The sequence below is a fragment of the Vidua macroura genome, chromosome 1 (assembly GCF_024509145.1).
Source record: "Vidua macroura isolate BioBank_ID:100142 chromosome 1, ASM2450914v1, whole genome shotgun sequence".
In the NCBI taxonomy this organism is placed as follows: Eukaryota; Metazoa; Chordata; class Aves; order Passeriformes; family Viduidae; genus Vidua; species Vidua macroura.
The window spans coordinates 109,382,985-109,400,888 of record NC_071571.1 but is presented as its reverse complement, the minus strand read 5'-3'; the positions used below and the strand labels follow the sequence as shown (position 1 = coordinate 109,400,888).

At 42.6% G+C, this 17,904-nt stretch overlaps 1 protein-coding gene across 1 annotated transcript in view; it reads left to right on the top strand.

Annotated features, from left to right (window-relative positions):
• The first annotated feature begins 8,245 nt into the window (after nucleotides 1–8,245).
• CDH2 (cadherin 2) overlaps nucleotides 8,246–17,904 on the top strand; it is a 121,585-nt gene continuing 111,926 nt past the window's right edge. The window contains exon 1 of the mRNA XM_053977486.1: nucleotides 8,246–8,330. Within this exon, the coding sequence (XP_053833461.1) occupies nucleotides 8,256–8,330 (75 nt within the window). The 5' untranslated portion in view covers nucleotides 8,246–8,255. The remainder of the gene's footprint in view (nucleotides 8,331–17,904) is intronic.

Genomic DNA, 17,904 nt, shown 5'->3' with positions numbered 1-17,904 from the left:
CTGCTTTGTTTCCAAAGTAACAACTTTAAGGCAAGCATGCAGGAAGAATGCCTGACAACAAACCCTGTGAAGCATTTTCAGTATTTATTTTTCTCCACAAACTATTCTTGGCTATGCAATAGCTGTGGTACAATGTAAGTACCATGGCAGTAGCACAAAGCTCAGCGCTGGACACAAAATCCTTCTGCAAATCAAAGTGAACACTTGGGTGTTTAGTCCATGCTGAGCTCCCTGCTGTTGCCTGCAGCTCAGGAACTGTGAACAGACGAGGCTGTAGCAGCAGCTTATAGTGCATCCTCTCCACAGTGGTTCAAAGAAAGGCCTAGGTGGAAAAAGTGTCTGTCCCTGACTTGTGAAGTAAGACTTCTCAAAGAAGAACCGCATTTCACTAGGAAAATATAACTAGCAAGACTTGCCACTCTAAATCAAGCTTCTATGTCTGCCTCAAAAACATTGCCTTGCTCTGCACAAGTTCTTGGCCTTGTTAGGAAAACTACTAGGTAATATTTTTAAGCCTGTGCTTTGATGAAGTCAAAATAAATTACTAAAATAGTCCCTTCTGACTTCAGAAAATATAAAAAACCAATTAATATGATCCATTAGCAGTGGAGAAAAAGAGATTTTATTTTAAAGTGAAAGAACTAAAGTCATAGATTTTTTTGATTAGCTAGTTAGTTGTTTTCAGAATCTGCATATGTATTGAATTGTGATCTTTAACACAAAAAATAAATTAGGGCTACAGTTAAAAAAAAAAAAAAATCAATCCTTAACTTCAACTCCTAAATACTTTTTTTAAGACTCTGGGAAAAAAAAAAAAAACAGACCAACTTTCAAACTTCACAAGCCCTCAGGAGCTCCCACTGATCCTGAGGTGAGAAGCAGCAAAGGGGCGTTTATAAGCAGGAAGAACGCAGATTTAGGGTTTTGACAAAGGAGCCCTGTCTCATCTTGCCATGACAGTTGTTAACACCTTAATCCAAACAAGGCTCCTGCTCCGTGGCCTCAGAGTCACCATGCCATTTTCTAATCCGCTGCCTGGCAGCTTCCTGGGAGCACCGCTCAGCTCTTCAGCTCATGTCGCTGTTGAAGCGTCTGAGCCAACAAACTGGTGAGGAGGGGTACAAGCACATGTTGCCCTCAGCTCTGAGGATGGAGACCTCTTGGGAAGAGAGAAGGTGGGCAGCTGTCAACAGTTGCAAACCACGGTGCCACAGGAAAAAGCCCTTTTTTTTTTTTGTATTTTTGTTTTGTTTGAAGTTGCAGACACAGCTGTGCCTGCAGAGATCAGACTTTTCACAGGACATACCTGGCATTGTGAGGACAAAAACCCAAGTCTCCAGGCTGCCAAGGGTCTAATGTAACCACGGGAGAATATTCTTCCCCTATGAATAAAACTTTAGAGACTTCCTAAAGTTCAGGTTAATGATCCTGATTGTAAATTCAGATAGCATTTGGGGATGATTTAGGCTTGCATTGCTGCAAAATATATAGAAAACCTGCAAAATTTCATTTTAAAGATGAAAGACATTTTTGAGTCTTACTAATGTAAAAATGATTTAAAAAGTACAAGGATTTTTTTTTAATCATCAGATTTTTCTGCAAGTATGTAAAATATTTCTCCATGGCTACTTCACTGCATGTCTAATTTTAACTTGGACTGAATTTTTGCAGAAAATTTGTAAATGCTCTTAATAAGAGAACTACTATTATTAATATACTTGTCGATAAAAACAATTTTCCAGATGCTTGAATCCACAATTCCCTAACTTTCTAGCTGTTCTAAACTTCTGAATCCTTCTGCAATTTTTGAGTACATTGTCTGAAAGGGGAACAACAAACTCATGAATATAGACAGCACCTACTCTCTCTCCCATGCTTAATCCAACAGGAAGCATTGGAAATTTCAGAGCATTTCTTCCAATCTCAAAATAAGGCACACTGACTTGTTCTATGAAGATGGCTTGTTTGCAAAATTTTTGCAAAACAGCAGTTGTTGGGGGAATAGGAGGTATATTGGATGCAGATGGGTCTGTCAGGGGATATGGCTGTGAAACTCTTCTGAACTGTAACAACATAATTTTCAGATCTGTAAAAATGCCAGATTTTGGCCAACTTTAACAGCAATTGAAAAAGGCACAGCCTCAATGTAAGGATCATGCTCCTCCCAAAGTTAAGCTCTCTGCTTCAGAGCCTGGAGTAAAATACCTGAAATGGCAGCAAGAATTTTTCAACAAAACAAAAGTTACATATTTTCCCTGATCTCATTCTTCTAAAAGGACAAATAATTTTTCTGAAGTTATCAAAAAGCACTTGGCTTGAAACAGATAATTAAAACTTATTAACTAAAATAAAGGAAATACTACAGTAAATGAAAATAAGATTTGGTGGAAAATATTAGGTATATCTAAATATAGGTGTTAAAAATTCTACTTAATAATGAAAATGACAATCCACATGACAGCTCTCACAATTTTATTAAAGCAAATTATTAAAATTTCATTAAATTAAATTATTATCTGTCTATGCTGGTTTACTACAAACAACTAGGGTTACAGTTTTTTGATTTTTATTACCAAGAAGTCAAGAATAGTATGATTTATCTTTTGGAAATTTCTTTCTTTCTTTTTTGTAAGTGTTACATACCTCTTCAGAGAAGACAACAGCTTCATTCACACCAGTGAATTCTGGTTATGGCTAAAGAGGGAGTCTGGGACTCTGCATAAATCAGAAAAAAGTCGAGACTTCTGATCCCAAGGCAATAAAATTATTACTTGAAATCATTGGAAAGCAAACCAAGAAAAAGGAAATACTAAATATCATAAATAATTTTTTTAAGTATTTACTAAAGTACTACAACACTAAAGCTACCTTTTTAAGAAGCTAGCTTTTTAAGAAGAAAGAACCTACTGGCCTGATCAATATGAAGCAGCTCTGTGAAACTCTAAAACTTTCTTTTGTGGAGATTAGAAATCATCATATGCCCTTGTTAGAAGTCATCATCCTTTCAGTCGATCATCAGTTACAAGTCGATCATCCTTTCTCACACCATATGATTAAAGCCTTGTTCTGGAAAAGATGTTTTTCTTTTTTTAAGCTATCCCACTGAATAGAGATGCTATGCTGATCCAAAGGTCTCTATCTTGATTTTCAATAGAAACTCTCCATGCCAAACAGCTTGAAGGCAGTTGAAGGCAGTGGGCAGTGATGCTAAATGAGATTCCGGGAAGAATGAAGCACAAGCAATCAGCTTGAATATGTTGATCCCAGATCTTCACACAAAGGGTATAAACATGAAGCCAATTACACAATATGCAAATATACAGTATCACATCTGGATTGCATATGCTCAGCTTCTTCTCTGTAGAGAAATCCTTTACAAAATCCATTAGCAATTAACAGAAATATAACTATGGTGACAGATACAATTTAGCTACTAGAAAGGGAAAAGAAAATCCTTTTCTTAAATTATATATATATGTGTGTATGTGTATACACATACACACACTCACGATTCTGTATAGCTCAAAAAAAGTGATTAATGCTGCTGAGGCTTGCTAAAGCAGAAACAGATCTGCTGTATGCTACATTCTTCTATCCTAACCCAGCTGATTTTCAAATGTGAGCATAACAGCACACTAATGCTGCAGCTGTAGTTACCTTTCCATGTCTTTCATTGCCTTGATGTAAGAAAAAACTGGAAAAATATGTATAGCAATGCATCTTAAGTAATGATAGGGCCAGAAAAGCCCACCAGGATAAACTGTTCAAGTTCTCTAAGGAATTACAAGATACAGTCAAATAAATATTACTTACTTACTGCTAAGACCACCTTTTTCCCCCTCTTTCTGAGAATATGTCCCTAAATAAAATGATAATTAGAATTTTTTTGGGTTTTACTTCACATAGGTGATCAACATGAAAAAGCATAATAAAAAACCCAAACACTCAGACCAAATAATTCAGTGTCATACTTATTTTACTAAAGTTAGAGAAAGACAGCAGCACTAACAATAGCATTTAAATTATTCTAATTTTTTTAATATTTAAGCTATTTTAGTTTCTGTGCCACTTAGTTTTTCTTACCCACTCGATGCTATCTACATAAAACTTCTTTCTTCTTGGCCATACATGATTATTTACTTCCTAAAGCAATAAATCATTTTCATGTGGTGCCATCAACTAACAATCTTACTATTCAGAAAAATCTCCTTCCCCTTAGGAATTTCACATGCGTGAAGTCGCTACAGAGAATATACAAATATGCTTTTTCCCCCCTTGCCTGTCACAGACTACTCAAAATAAATTTGGAGTCTTAGGATGACAACAGAATCCAAGTTAAAAACCACTGTTTTAAAAACTTGGATTTTTGTTTTTGTTAGTACTTCTTTATTTTCTGTTAGGAGAATTTATCTGGATTAGCTGATGGTGCGTGCAGCCTTTGTGTCATAGTAAAAAACTTTCACTGCTTTTTCCACCATTGTGATAAAACTCATTAATAAGCATTGGACATCCTCAGACCCATTAATTGTGTGATTTGGTTTTGGTTTTTTTTGTAAAAAAATAAAAGTATTTCTTCACATGCCATGAAGAATACAAGAAAACTGGGCAAAAACTAATATGCCCTTAGTACTTTTGCTCAATGCATTTACACTTCCATCTTGTAAATACTTAGACATAGGAACAGAGGTATGCATGTGTGCAGGGTAAGTCGTTGAAATCACATACATAAATGTCAGATAAGGGCTTAAACTGTCGCTAAAGTACTTAATTTGCATAATTTGAATTGAGGAGAGGAGTAGTAGTGACAGTACCTGGCAGATTAAATGCAAGAATAGATCCACAAGGGAAAGGGTCTCCTTTTCCAAAATATTTGAAGCCATAAGCAGTCTGGTATGTTCCAAATTGAAAGCATTCATTTTTTTAAAGACTTTTTATGAACCTTAGGAATGAAAATTAATTTGGACAAGTTGAAAGAGAAACTCAACTCCATGACTAACATGGGAATTACCCTAATCCTCTCTTCAACTCAATCATGGAATTTTAACAAGGTTTTTCTGGAAGCCCTTGAGATCTCCTAGCTTGAACATTAACTTATGTCCATTATTTTCATACTAGTTAAAATACATAAATGCAATCTGAGGCTGAATTAGGAGATCAACCTTTTGAGTTCTAAATCACTTGTTTGAATCTTAGCCAGAAATTACCAGCTTGCTGGCTTTTGCATGATATACATGGAAAAAGTTGACAATCTCATCTTAGCAGCAGTACAAACTCTGTATTTCCAGCTATGCCTGCTTAATGCTAGATTATTTCTGTGTGGGGGAAAAAAAAATTAAAAAAAGGTGTTCCCTTGGGCTTATGCTACAGATTAAGGATTCCCTGAGGAGTCATTCATGTTCGGAAGCAACGTACACATTTCTCCTCTGCTGTGCTCCACCAAACAAATGCCTCTCACCATAAAGAGATGTGGTGCAGAGATTATACCTCAAAAGGTACTATCCCACCCGTGCTCTCTTATCTCTTTATCACCATACCCAGAAGTAGGGAACTATGAGCCATAGGAAACTCTTGGTTTTAAGTAAATGAGGGCAGGCCACTGCTTGATTCTAACTTGTTCAAGGCTAGAAGATTCAATAAAATGATGTGGGTGAGAGCAATTTTTCAGCCAGTGTTACTAATCCTGCCAAGTAAATTTAAAGGCAGCAGTAGAACCATAAGAAGCATCAGCCAGAGCTCAGATCTGGTAACTTTCCAGATATGCTGCAGAACCTTTAGTTTTTTTAGGCCTTTAGGGATGGATGGGTTGAAGGATGTGAGGGGCCAGGCTCATTTAGGTGACAGGTAATTATTCTCATCAGACAGCTGGTTTATGGAGTCGTTTATAATGTGTGCTTTGCATTCTGTAAAACACTTGTAAAAGTGAATAAATGCTCAAATACAGCCATTAGCAAATGCTAATATTTTGCCTGCCTATCAGAAAATACAAACAGGAATCTGTTACTCAGGGAAAGTCACTGTTTCATAAGCAAATCCAAGCATTTCTCCTTAGAATTGCTAAAAAGACTGAACACATGCTCCGTCAGGTGCAAAACAGGGAAATTCATCCTTGTTACAGGGTATAAACATCAGTTGTGCCCTTCTTGCTTACTTTCCCTCAGGCTTTGGCTAAATCTTAATCCAGAAACTCATGACCAGCCGCAGTTTCCTCCTCTCATTGTTCTTCACAACTCTTGGGATCGGTATAATTGCACGGGCTACAACTTTAAAGAGGGAGCGGGAACGGAGGGAGGTGGCGGCGGGGGGGCGGCTGTTTTGCTAGTTGAGGCCGCCTCTGCTCGGCTGAGCCTCATTTGGTGTTTAAGCCTTGCAGGTGGCGTCTGGCTCGCCCGGTGCCCGGGCTCTGCTCTGCCCCGCGGAGGCGGCGGGCGGCGCGGCTGCGGCTCCGGCTGCAGGCACAGGCGGGCGCGCATCACCCCGCGGCTCCGGGGCCTTCTCTCCCTCTCCCCTGCCTTGGGTGCGCAGCTGCATCGCAGCTCACGAGTGACCGCTATTTTCAATTCCCAGGCTAATGAAATCAGCATCGTAAAAGCACGTACTTACCCCGCCTTTCCCCGACAAAAATACAAAGGCAAATCCACTGTTTCCTTTCAAAACATTGAGCATGACCGTTTGCATTATTTTCTAAAGGAGGGGGGGATGTTGGGAAGAGTATTTTTCTTACAAGTTCGGGTGTAAAGATGCTTTAAAATAAATAATGCACCATTTTGAATGAACGCTTCATGAGATTGCTCAGGGGCCAATATCTACGAATCCTCCCCTTACTATGTCCCAGGATGAAAGCTCTGATGCATAGACACAAAACAACTTTGCCGACGATGGGCGAGCGAAAATCCGTGCCAGTTCGGCAAGTGACCCAGCACTTGGTACTTGCTTCCGTAACAGCAGCACTCCCCAGCTCCGTTCTGCACGCTGACATTTTTGGATCCGCGGACTGCGGACCCAGCCAAGCTTTTGAAAACATTTGCTAATAAAATTTAGCAGGTAGTTTAGCAAAAGAAATACGGAATGAGCGGGACGGAAGATCGCTAAAGGAAAAAAAAAAAAAAAAAAGAGGAAAAAAAAAAAAAAAAGAGGAAAGCTAAACAGTAATAACTGAGCGGAACTTGCCAAGCCGTGAGCACCGGGCGGCTGGCAGGGCCGTCCCACGGCCCCCGGGCTGGGTACCAGCGGCGCCCCCGCAGCTTCTCGCTGCACCGACTGTGCCCTACCGAGCACGGTGGGGACAGGTCCTTACTTCCCCAGAAAGTTATCGCCCCCCAGACTATTGCAGTACACCAAGTGTGTGGGTTGGAAATTATTTCGTTCCACCGCTCTTTAGCTGTTGGCGTTGCAGGGTCAACGGGCGCTGGCGCCTACCCCGCTTCCCCAGCGCCCGCTCTCCGGGGACCGAGGAGGGGCAGCACTATTCGCAGGCACAGCGGCGAATTTCCCCGGCGCTCACTGAGCCGTGCCGTTCCCATTGGCCGTGCGGCCGGCAGGGAGGCGGAGAGGGAGCTACAGCAGCAGACAGGCAGGCAGGCACCGGGCGACCGCGTAGACAGGCGCACGGCAGGCAGAGGCTGCTGGGGTATTGTTATCATTGTGCTTCGGCGGAGGACTTTGCCTGCAGGGGGAGGAGTGGAGGGAGGAGAAGAAAGAGGGAGAGAGAAAGTGCGGGGCGAGCATGCAGCAGGGCTGGGGCCGGCGAAGCGGCGGTGCTGGCGTGCCTGGGTTGAGGCGCTGAGAGGAGCCGCCTGCCCGAGCTCGCTGGGGGGCACCGGCGGGAGGAGCGAGGCGGGCACGATCCAGGCGTGGGGGAAGGCTGCCAGCCGAAGGGAGCCGCCGCCGCACTGGCCTCGCAGCAGCAGCAGCGATTACTTCTTTCTTATCTCCCAGCCTTTTGTTCGCCCATCCTCCTCCTCCTCCCCTTCCCTGCCCACCCTCTGTACCGCGGAGGGGGCTCGGCCGAGAGACAAGCAGGCTGACCCAGGGCTGAGTTTCACCCCATCCTCCGCCCCCCACTTTCTCTCTGCTGCATCGCTGCCCATGAGCTAGAGCGGCAGCCGGCTCCGGCAGGCGGGGGCAGACGCCGACCGCAGCTCCCGGCAGCTGCCGCTGCCCGACCCTCCCCGCCGCTCCCCTCGCCCCGCTCCGCGGGCTCCAGCCGCGCTCCGGAACTGCTGGGGGCCGCCCTGCCGCCGCCCCTCCTCGCCTCCATGTGCCGGGTAGCGGGAGCGCCGCCGCGGATCCTGCCGCCGCTGGCGCTGATGCTGCTGGCGGCCCTACAGCAGGTAAGCACCGCCGGCGGGGAGCGGGCCGGGCTGCGGCTCTTTGTTCCCCTGCGGGCGGCAATGCCCAGGGAAGGCGGGGGAGCCGGGGGGAGAAGGGGGGGAGGGGGGGAAGAGCAGGCAGGCTGGCTGCGCTTCGTGGTGGGGGTCTCGGGGAGAGGGTAGGGGAAAGCGGCCCCGCCGCCGGGGTGCCCCGGGGTGCCTCGTGGCCGCTCGTGCAGAGCCACCTGCTCGGGGCAGCCCCGCCGCCGAGCTCCGCGCCGCAGGGAGCGAGAGAGAGGGGGGAGCCCCTGCCCGGGGCCGGCTGGAGGGAGAGAGTGGTCCCGAGACGCGAGAGGTGATGGGGGTACCGATCCCCCCTCATTCCCGAGAGAGCAGGTGCCGCGGGACGTGGCGGGGAGCTGGCCGGTACTCGCGCGCCTGGTAGGAGCACGGCAACTCGGCCCCGCCGCCAGCGCGGGGGACAAACTACCGGAGTGGGGGACGGAGCGAACATTCCCCCCTCCGTCCCGCGTGATGAAGGGTGGGCTGTGGTGGCAGAGAGCAGCCCCCGCGCCTCTGCTACCCCCGGCTTCTTCGCCCGCTAATCCTTTCCCCGGGAAGAATTTAATCAGCCTCCGCCTGGGCGCTGGGCTTCCCCACCCCCTGCCGCTAACGGGAATTTCCACTGGGACGGGCTCGGGCCCCGAAGTGTTTAATTTATTATTACGAAAGTCCTGCTGCTGCCTCCCCCGGCGGCCTTGCCAGGGCGCTCCGGGCGGGTGACTGACGGGGTCCCGGGCAGGTGGTCGTGGGGTAGCGCCGGGTACCGCTAGCCGCAGTGTGCTCCCAGTGGGGTGCAGAAAGTAGAGGTCTAGGGCGAAATGAGAGTGACCGGGAGGATGTGGGGAGGACGGGGAGACAACAAAATGGATCCCGTTGGGGCAGCAAGGGCAGTGCCCGCGGGGTGATGGTTGGGCTCCCCTCCGGCGGCGAGGACTCTGTGGAGTGGGAGCGGAGCCGGGGCACCCGGTGGGATCCCCGTTCGTTTTGTGCTCGCTGAGCTCGTATCCGGTGCTGCGCCGGGGGTGGAGAGGGCGGTAAGTCCGAGGGACAGATGGCGCAGATCATCGCCTCTTAATGGTATTTACGATTGGGGCATTTCTGTCGGGCCGGGGGAGCGGGTTGAGGCGAGGCCGGCGGCGGGGCCGGGGTGCCGGGGCGGGCAGGGCGCCCTCCCGCCGCGCCCGCAGCGGCTGGCGCAGGGCAGGGGGAGGCGGCAGGCGCAGCCACTGTCCATGGTGCGGTCCCGCTGCCTCCGCTGCACCGGGGGCGGGAGGAGCCCGCCCGGCCTCCCGTCTCCTCTCCGCTTCTCCGTCTCTGTGACGCTCCTGTCCCCTCACGGGGTCCCCCGGCAGTTGAGTCCTTCACGCAGTTTCTGAGGCGTTCTCAGGGGGTGATGACTTGCACCAGGCGAGCGAGGTGCTGAAACGCTGCTCCACGGCAGCCGGGGATCTTCCCTTGAGTCCTCGGAGGACGCGCGGCAGGGTGGCTGGCGTGACACGGGAATGTCCGGCTGAGCATGAGCGGCTGCATGTGATAGCAGACACCCTGTTCAGAAACTTGTGTGTGCCACTTACCGGCTGTTGTTGTGTTGGTTTTTTCGTGTTTTTTTTTTTTTTTTTTAAGTCCTTATGTGCTGTTTACTGTATGTGCTTTCAGTTCTATTTAGTCTTCCTATCTCAATAAATCTTTAAAGCACAAAATCTGCAGTAAGCTTTTATTCCATCATCTTCTTTTTTTTTTTTTTTTTTTTTTTTTTTTTTTTCTCTCCTTACCCAAGGCAGGTTTGAAATTGAAGCACAGGCTGTGAATTAAGGACAGGAACTAGCCGTGTTGCTTTTATATATCATTCAGTGTCACCGGCAGGTTATGGTTGGGGAATCCAATTTCCCCTTTGTTTGGGTATCCATTAAATCAAGTTAGAGTTGATTTTTAATAGTGTGTAACAAAATTGGAACTTGAGTATGAAATCAGATTTATAGACCTGTGTCTGTACAACACTTTCATTTTAAGAGCTCTTTTTTCCTCCCCCCTTCTTCCATCATGCATACTGCAAGAGCCTTCACTACCTAGGTGCACTGCTAACTTTTTTCCCCTATTGTCACACCTACTACTTTTGGTTTGTAGGATGTTATTTGTATTGAGTTCTTCTGAAATGTTGAACCTTTTCACTCAGTTTTTCCTCTCTGCAACACAGCATCTATCTACCTTTATTTTCTAGAATTATTAATCCGTTTGTTATTTGTTAGTGGTGTAGACAAGCTGTCATTGTGGAATAACTTGAAAGATTGTAGCTAGAGCCAGATTTTAAGGGCAGATCTGTGGATGTTGTTTATGTACAGGAAATACAGCTTAAGAGTTTTGGCAGTGTGTAACCTGCAAAAGAAAGAAGGGAATGGAAACTGCACTCTGTTTTGCTGGTTAGCGTATCAGTATGAGTCTGGGAGTATTACATGAAAAAAATCCTGACAGAAGATAGGATGAAAGGAGTGAGTCTTGTTTTTCTGGCTAAATCAACAATTCCAATCCAACAAAGGAATGGGAAAGCCTGTATGAGTTTACAGGAATGAAACTATTATTAGAATGTATGTATGGAACACAAATTAGAAATAAAGTGCTCAAAAAAGGAATATATTTCTTTAAATATAAGCTGATTGAATCAGTAAGTGGATGTTGTCTTTTCTAAATCAAAAACAAGTAAACAATAAAGCAGTTTTTGGAGCCTTTTGAGCTTAGGTGACTGGTTTGAATTTGAATTATGATGACAGAGGACGTAAGTTATTATCCTCTACAGGCAATTTTGGTCTTATTCCAGGTCTTAGCGAATGTATCCAGGTGATAAAGCTACTACCCTAAATGACACTCCTGTTAAGCTGCCTCAGCTGAGAATCCAGCAATGGCATTTCTTGCCAGCTCTACCCATCTAGTAATTACCCCCAGCAGCAGAAGTCTCTGGCAGAATTGCGGTGAGGAATATTAACGTAGTTTTGTGTAGAAACAAGCAAATGTGGGTAAATCTTCTGTGTCTCACAATATACCTATGTCTTAGATTTTTTTTTTTTAATCTGTATAAGCATGAGTTTTACAGTGTCTCTGATAAATTACTCCATTAACAGACACCAACACCATTAACTCTTTTCAAAGTACACTGAATGTAGTGAATTGAATGCATTTTGTAACACATTCATAAGCCCCTGACCACTTATGTGGAGTATCTCAGGCTTTTTCTGTGTAGATCTTCAAGTTCTGGTTTTGTTTTGTCTTCAAAGACTCCATTGGAAAAGTTAAATGTGGCAGGGTATTGCAGCAGAGAGCTCTCCAATCCTTGTCTGTCTGGTCTAAGTAATAGTGATACCACTGACACATCCTCAAAATTCAGATAATTGTAGAGCTGAATTTCCTTGGATATTAAGCTGAATATATTATCTAAATATATTTTCTTAAAATATTTCTTAAAAAACTCATTTTTACATCTATTACAGATAAGGTTGTGTAATTCACCGTTTTTTTTGAATTTAAGTAATTGGTTGACAGAACAGGAGATAAGCAGAATTTTTTTAATACACAAAATTATCTGGGCAGATACTGTAGCAAGTTCGTGTACCAGAAGGCATATATATTCTTATGTTGTTGATCTATTTGTTTTTAATAAATGTATTTTTAATAAATTAATAAATAGAGAGCCTTCTACTGCTCTCTGTCTTCCTGGGTAGTACGGCTACCTAGGCATGCAGCTCAGTGTACTGGAAAGATTAATGTATAGTTTTGTTACCAGCTTTTAAAATATTGCCCAAAATGATCATATTTCTGAACTACATCGAGTTAATAGTGTATAATTAAAAAACTTCCTGCTATTTTCCTTTCTGTTTCTAGAAGTTGAAGGACCTCCCAGAAACATCATTGTCATGATAGAACCATGTCATGTTCTATCTTACTTGGTTTCATTGATGCTTTTATATCAATAATATAATTTATTACGTCTTTTAATAACTGAGCACTAACACATGAGACAGTTTAGTTGTGACAGAATTGCATGTTTATATTTAAAAATAGCTTGAGGAAGCTGTGAGTAAAGTTATTTTTACTCAATACAGACAGTATTGTGTAAGGGACTTGTCATGTGGTAAGGAAGAGGAATTTTTGAATGGCTTTTCTTGCTTAACAAAATCATTAACCAGTTAAACTCTCTTTCTGTTTCTCATTGGTTTTGTAAGTGCTTTTTTAGGGTAACAAAAAAGTTCAGAAAACTTGCAATAGTTTCAGTAGTTACCAGCATTCCCATTAGGATAAAAGCGTAACTTATTTTAAACAATGTACACACACAAAGCACAAGTCTATTCCCAAAGGCTGTGCAATCTCTAATGTTCCCTGGAATTTTTATTTTAAATTCTTGTTATAAAGGGTAGGAGGAACCTATAGTGGCCTTATGGAGTAGCCTGTGTGCTTCCATTAACCCAGTAGCACCAGCTGTGCATAAGGTTCAGTGAGACGGATCACAGAATAAGCTGATGATCCGACAAGGATCATCAAGTCCAGCTCCTGGCCATGCACAGCACCATCCCCAAGTCTCACCATGTGCCTGAAAGCATTATCCAGACTTTGGGTGGAGAGTAATGAAGGCAAAAAGAATACTTGACATCCTTTGCAGGAGCAGTGGTAAAGCACTTTTCACCTGCCGCTGACTGAGACTTGCTCGTTGGCCAACAGTATCATACATATAGTACAGCAGTACCATACAATGAGGTGAATCCTGAGGGGAAAGAGACATACATTATTGCAGGATGAATTTAAGGAAGATGTGTATTTTTCTCAAGTGCATTTGTAGTTTATGAGTGAGCTGAGAGGAGCCTTTTTCACCCGGGTGTTGGACCATGTTGCTGTTCACCTTGAGAGGTATATAATCCATGTGTGCATGATTCATCATTTGATTTGATCCTGCACTTCTTGCTGAAAGATCATGGGAGCTCTGTCTGAATAAAGAAGGGAAATTAGGCTTTCTATTTTTAAATGGCTTATGAAAACAGATACAGTATCAGCATCTTCCAAGATGGAAGGTGATTCATTGCCAGATCTTTTCAGCATTTCACTTAAAGTATTTGGTTTTAGTCAGTATTCATATATTTAATTAAATACCATGTTTCCAATAAGTGTGTTTATCCTCTCTTCTAGGCACTCCTTGACATATTTAAGAAATATATTTTTACCAACAAACTCCTCTAGGGACTCTCCCATTCCTTATAATTAGCATATAATTATCACCCAGCAGCTGAAGACAAAGTTAAAATTTTGTGATCCCCCCCAAAGAGGCCTTGCAAGGCCTCCCACAAAGGTCAGAAAAAATCAGTATGGAATAGCAGTATGGGCTGAGATGTTCAGTGTGAGCAATACAGTGGCTATTACCAAATCAGAGAGATGTCATTTCTTGTAGAGAAATCAGAATGTGTTGTCAAATATAGGATCAAATTTTAAAAAAAGTTATTATTAAAACGTAGACATACAGAAATTTTAAGATATCCTTCTCTGAGCTGTGGCTCACCTGAAGACTCCATGTGTTTTGGAAGATGCAGCCACTCCAATGTTCTCCTAGTTGAGGGAGGGGGAAAGTCCAAACTTGGATCATGGGTTTGAGCTATATGGGGTATACTAAATAATTGTCTCAATTTTTAGTAGAGAAAATGAATATTGTCTGTCATTGAGAGTTAACAGGATAGGCTGTGAACATGGTTTGTAAAGCTGGGGGATGAACAGATGCAGAGCAGGGCTTGGTGGTGCTGGTGGATGTGAGGCTGGACATGACCAGAGACCGAGACTTTTTACATGGACATGTAGAGATAGGATAAGTAGGAATGGTTACAAACTGAAAAACAGTAGGTTGAGGTAGTTTCAGTGGGAGGGTGGTAAGGCAGTGGAACCAGTTGTCCAGAGAAGTTGTAGATGCCCCATCCCTGGAAGTGTTCAAGGCCAGGTTTTTTGGGGCTTTGAGCCAAGTCCCAATGGTTTAGTGGAAGGTGTCCCTGCCCATGGGCAGGAAGGGTGAAAATAGATAACTTATATGGACCCTTCCAACTCAAGGCATTGTATGATTCTATGAACCTTTGGTGGTTTAAGGCAAGTTACTCTAAACTGGATAGTAGCATAAAAGTTGTAGATTCTCTTAATTGGGGAAGGTGCTTGAGAGCTATAAGTGTTGGTTTAAGAAATTGGATTTTCTGATCTAAAATCTTGTGGTTCATGAGGTAGAACACTGATTAGAAGTGAAGCCCTTTCTGCTGGAACTGAATGACCTCTGGGAGGATGTGGCCTGGCACCCACTTGGGAAGCTTTCGGCTTCCAGAACAATTTGAATGAAAGGCACTTTTCTTTTTCTCTGGTTGCGCTCTATGGTTGAAAACAAATTGTACTTGACTACTTTTGCTGAAGTACTGAGTATTGTGAGAGCATAAACTGTTGGCAGCTTTATTTGCAGCAAGTTGGGGATTTAAGAGAGTTTTTAAACATTTTGAATTCTAGTATCTAAAGCTTTTCGGAGAGGTTTCTATCATCCAGGGTATCTTTCTTATGCTTTATGACAGTAAGTAGAAACTTGTTACTGAATAATACCACCTCGTACAGCATATCCCATTGTGTCAGATAATATCTGTACATAAAACTAAAAATGGACAGAACAATCTCGAGAGTTTCTGGAGTTCTCTAGAACCTACGTTGCAAGTGAGTATTGGGTATCATCGTGGTTTTTAAATTAATGAAGAAACACCCAGTCTTTAAACACAGTCACAAATGTTTCTGTGATCTTTGCTTAAGTTGAATATTACTGTGGTAGTTGTAAATGAATGTTGGTTATTAAAGAGGAAGAGCTCAAATATCCTGTTCTTGCTTCATCATACATATAATTATGTCAGACATTGTTTTGAACTTCACACAATAATGTCCTGTGAATTGGCTAGACTTGGCAATTGGTAACTGTACTGCGTTCAATTATACTGTGTAGTATGATATTTTCTTTGATACATACCCCACTTGGTTTCTCATTTTACTACCTAGGCTTCTTTTCCTGTGGAACTAAGTTACAATGATTATAAAATAAAGCAGTCTTCTAAAAACAACTTGCCTTGCATTTTGGTACAATTGTTGTTAAGAAATCTTGCGTAGTAGTACATGTAGATGCAAAGTAGAAGAGACTTGGATATTTCAAATTGATAGCTACTACTGAACTCCAGTGCTGTATGGCATATGCAGAGGAGGTGGTATTACATTTTGCAATACATGTTTTTTAAATGGATATTTCCAGATATTTGGAATTTTAAATGTGTCTACTTTTTAAAAACAATGGGAATTGGTTATGAGTCCAGATCTGTCAGTACTAGTGAAGAAATTCTGTCTGGCTCGATTCTTGTTTCAGTTAGAAACTTTTCAAAACTTTGAGGCCTGTGTTGTTGGATGACTTTTACTGGTGGTATTTAGAAAAAGATGTAAATGCAAATCCCTTAGATTTATACAGTTGAGATTGTAAGCAGGTTTTTAATGGTATTTTTGGTTTCAGGATTCTTTTGTTTTGTTTTGTTTTTTTAAATCGAGCTGGAATACAGCTTTGAAATTAAACCACAGATTTCATATCTAGAGATGAAACTAACAGAGGAGCAGGATGCCAAAACTGCAGGCTTAACTGCCTAACTGTATCAAAATGGTGAATTCTTTTAATGAACTGAATAACAGTTGTGACAGAAGACTTCTAATTTACATCATGTTGCTTCATAAATGCCATTTTCCTGTTGCATTTGTATCTGAGATCTACGGTACTGAGTTTATCTGCATGATCTGATACCATGTGTGACTATCTCTGTAGCATCTGGAGATGGTAGTGCTTATCACTCATTTAGCAGTTAAAAATGGCTAAACAAGTCATAAGGATGAGGAAAGCAGAATAGTTTTTTAGAAGTAATTTTATTTTGCTGTCACAGAGTCTCTTAGTACCTGAGAGGAAAATTTTCTGAATGCTGATCTTGTTTAAAGCTTTGTGACTCGACTGAGCAGGTTTTATATGGGTACAAGCTAAGGTAATTGCTTTCTGTCTTAAAAAGTTGGGCTTTTTTAAAGTAGTGTCCTTCTGCAGATGAATGTACAAGTAATATTAACTTAAATTTGAAAGTGAATTGTACTAATCACACAAAATCCGGTAAATTATAATAATGTGTCCCATAATCTTCACTAGCTTTTGCCTTTTGCCCCAGATAAGGGGATAAAAATATTTCAGCATCCTTCTTTTCTTAGCGTTGAAATGGTTTAAGTCTTGCAGTACTCTGAGGCTGAACTTGATGTGACCCAGTGTATCTGAAGTTGCAACTTCTACTTAATTCAGAATGCTTAACACAGGGCGATTAAGAATTGCTGAAAATTTGAATTTGCCCTTCCCTTGTGTTTTTATTCTGAAACAATCTTTACAAAGGGCTGTTTTTGGAGAGCAGAGTGCAGTCTTTTGTTTCTGGATAAAATTGATGGCTGCAAATGAAAGAATAAAGAAGGCTCTCTATTCATGTTCTCCAGCCTTTGTTTCAGTGGGCATTGTTTCAGTTTATAAGAGCTGTTTAGTACATATAGATTACTGGAAAGGCTCAAAAATTCCCAAACACATCAGTGCAGTCTTGTTGAAAATCCAGCTATCTCCTTAGCTGCCCAGCCAGTACCTTTTTGTTTCAAAGATACTATGGAAGACTTATTTCCTTTTCCACCACATTGCTTTGAAGTCATCTTTTGTGCAGTAGTTTAAATGAGTCTTACTATTTTTCTTTCAAATTATGGAAACCTTATCAAACCTGTGACTTGAGGTCTAAAGCTGAGGAAACTGGCTGGTTGAAATTCTAGTTATTTTTGATTTGCCATCTTTTTATCTTAACTCAGTATGTAAATAGACTGTTGGCACGTAGCTAAACATCCTGGTTCCAGTTTTGTAGGGAACATTGTTCTGTGGTAGCTAAACTGTTGCTTTCTCTTTAGGGTCTCCATATAAACATACTAAACTATGTAACTTGAAGTTAACCTGAAACTCGATAATTATAAGTTCTCTTACTGAGTACATACTTGGATAGTGCATTAATTTGCGAGTTAGTAAATTTTAATTTTTTTTTTTGTTTTTGCCAGTGTCATAGTGGAGCTGCACAGGTAGGATGGTGTTGATGTAAATGCAATGCAATGGGTTACAGATGCCTCCTTGTATTAGTGATAAAACTGTTCCAACAGGGGTTGATGTGCTGAGTTTGGCCATGTTTGTCAGTGGAGAGATTACACTTCCACCTAGTCCCTTTTCCCGGAGGAAACCCCTGTTGTTTGAGGTGCTCCTGTCCCACCTCTGCTTTAATGTGAGGTTCCTAGGGTGAATGGGTGTAACACCATCATCTCCTCTTTCTCCCTCCCTTTTTTGTTTTTTCCTGTAGGGCTTTCTTTGCAAGATGCAGAGATGCTTACGTGGCCTTGAGTAGGTCTGCTTGATGGAAGCCCATCTGGAAAGCAAACAGGAAAATCTAATTTAAGTCTTGATCAG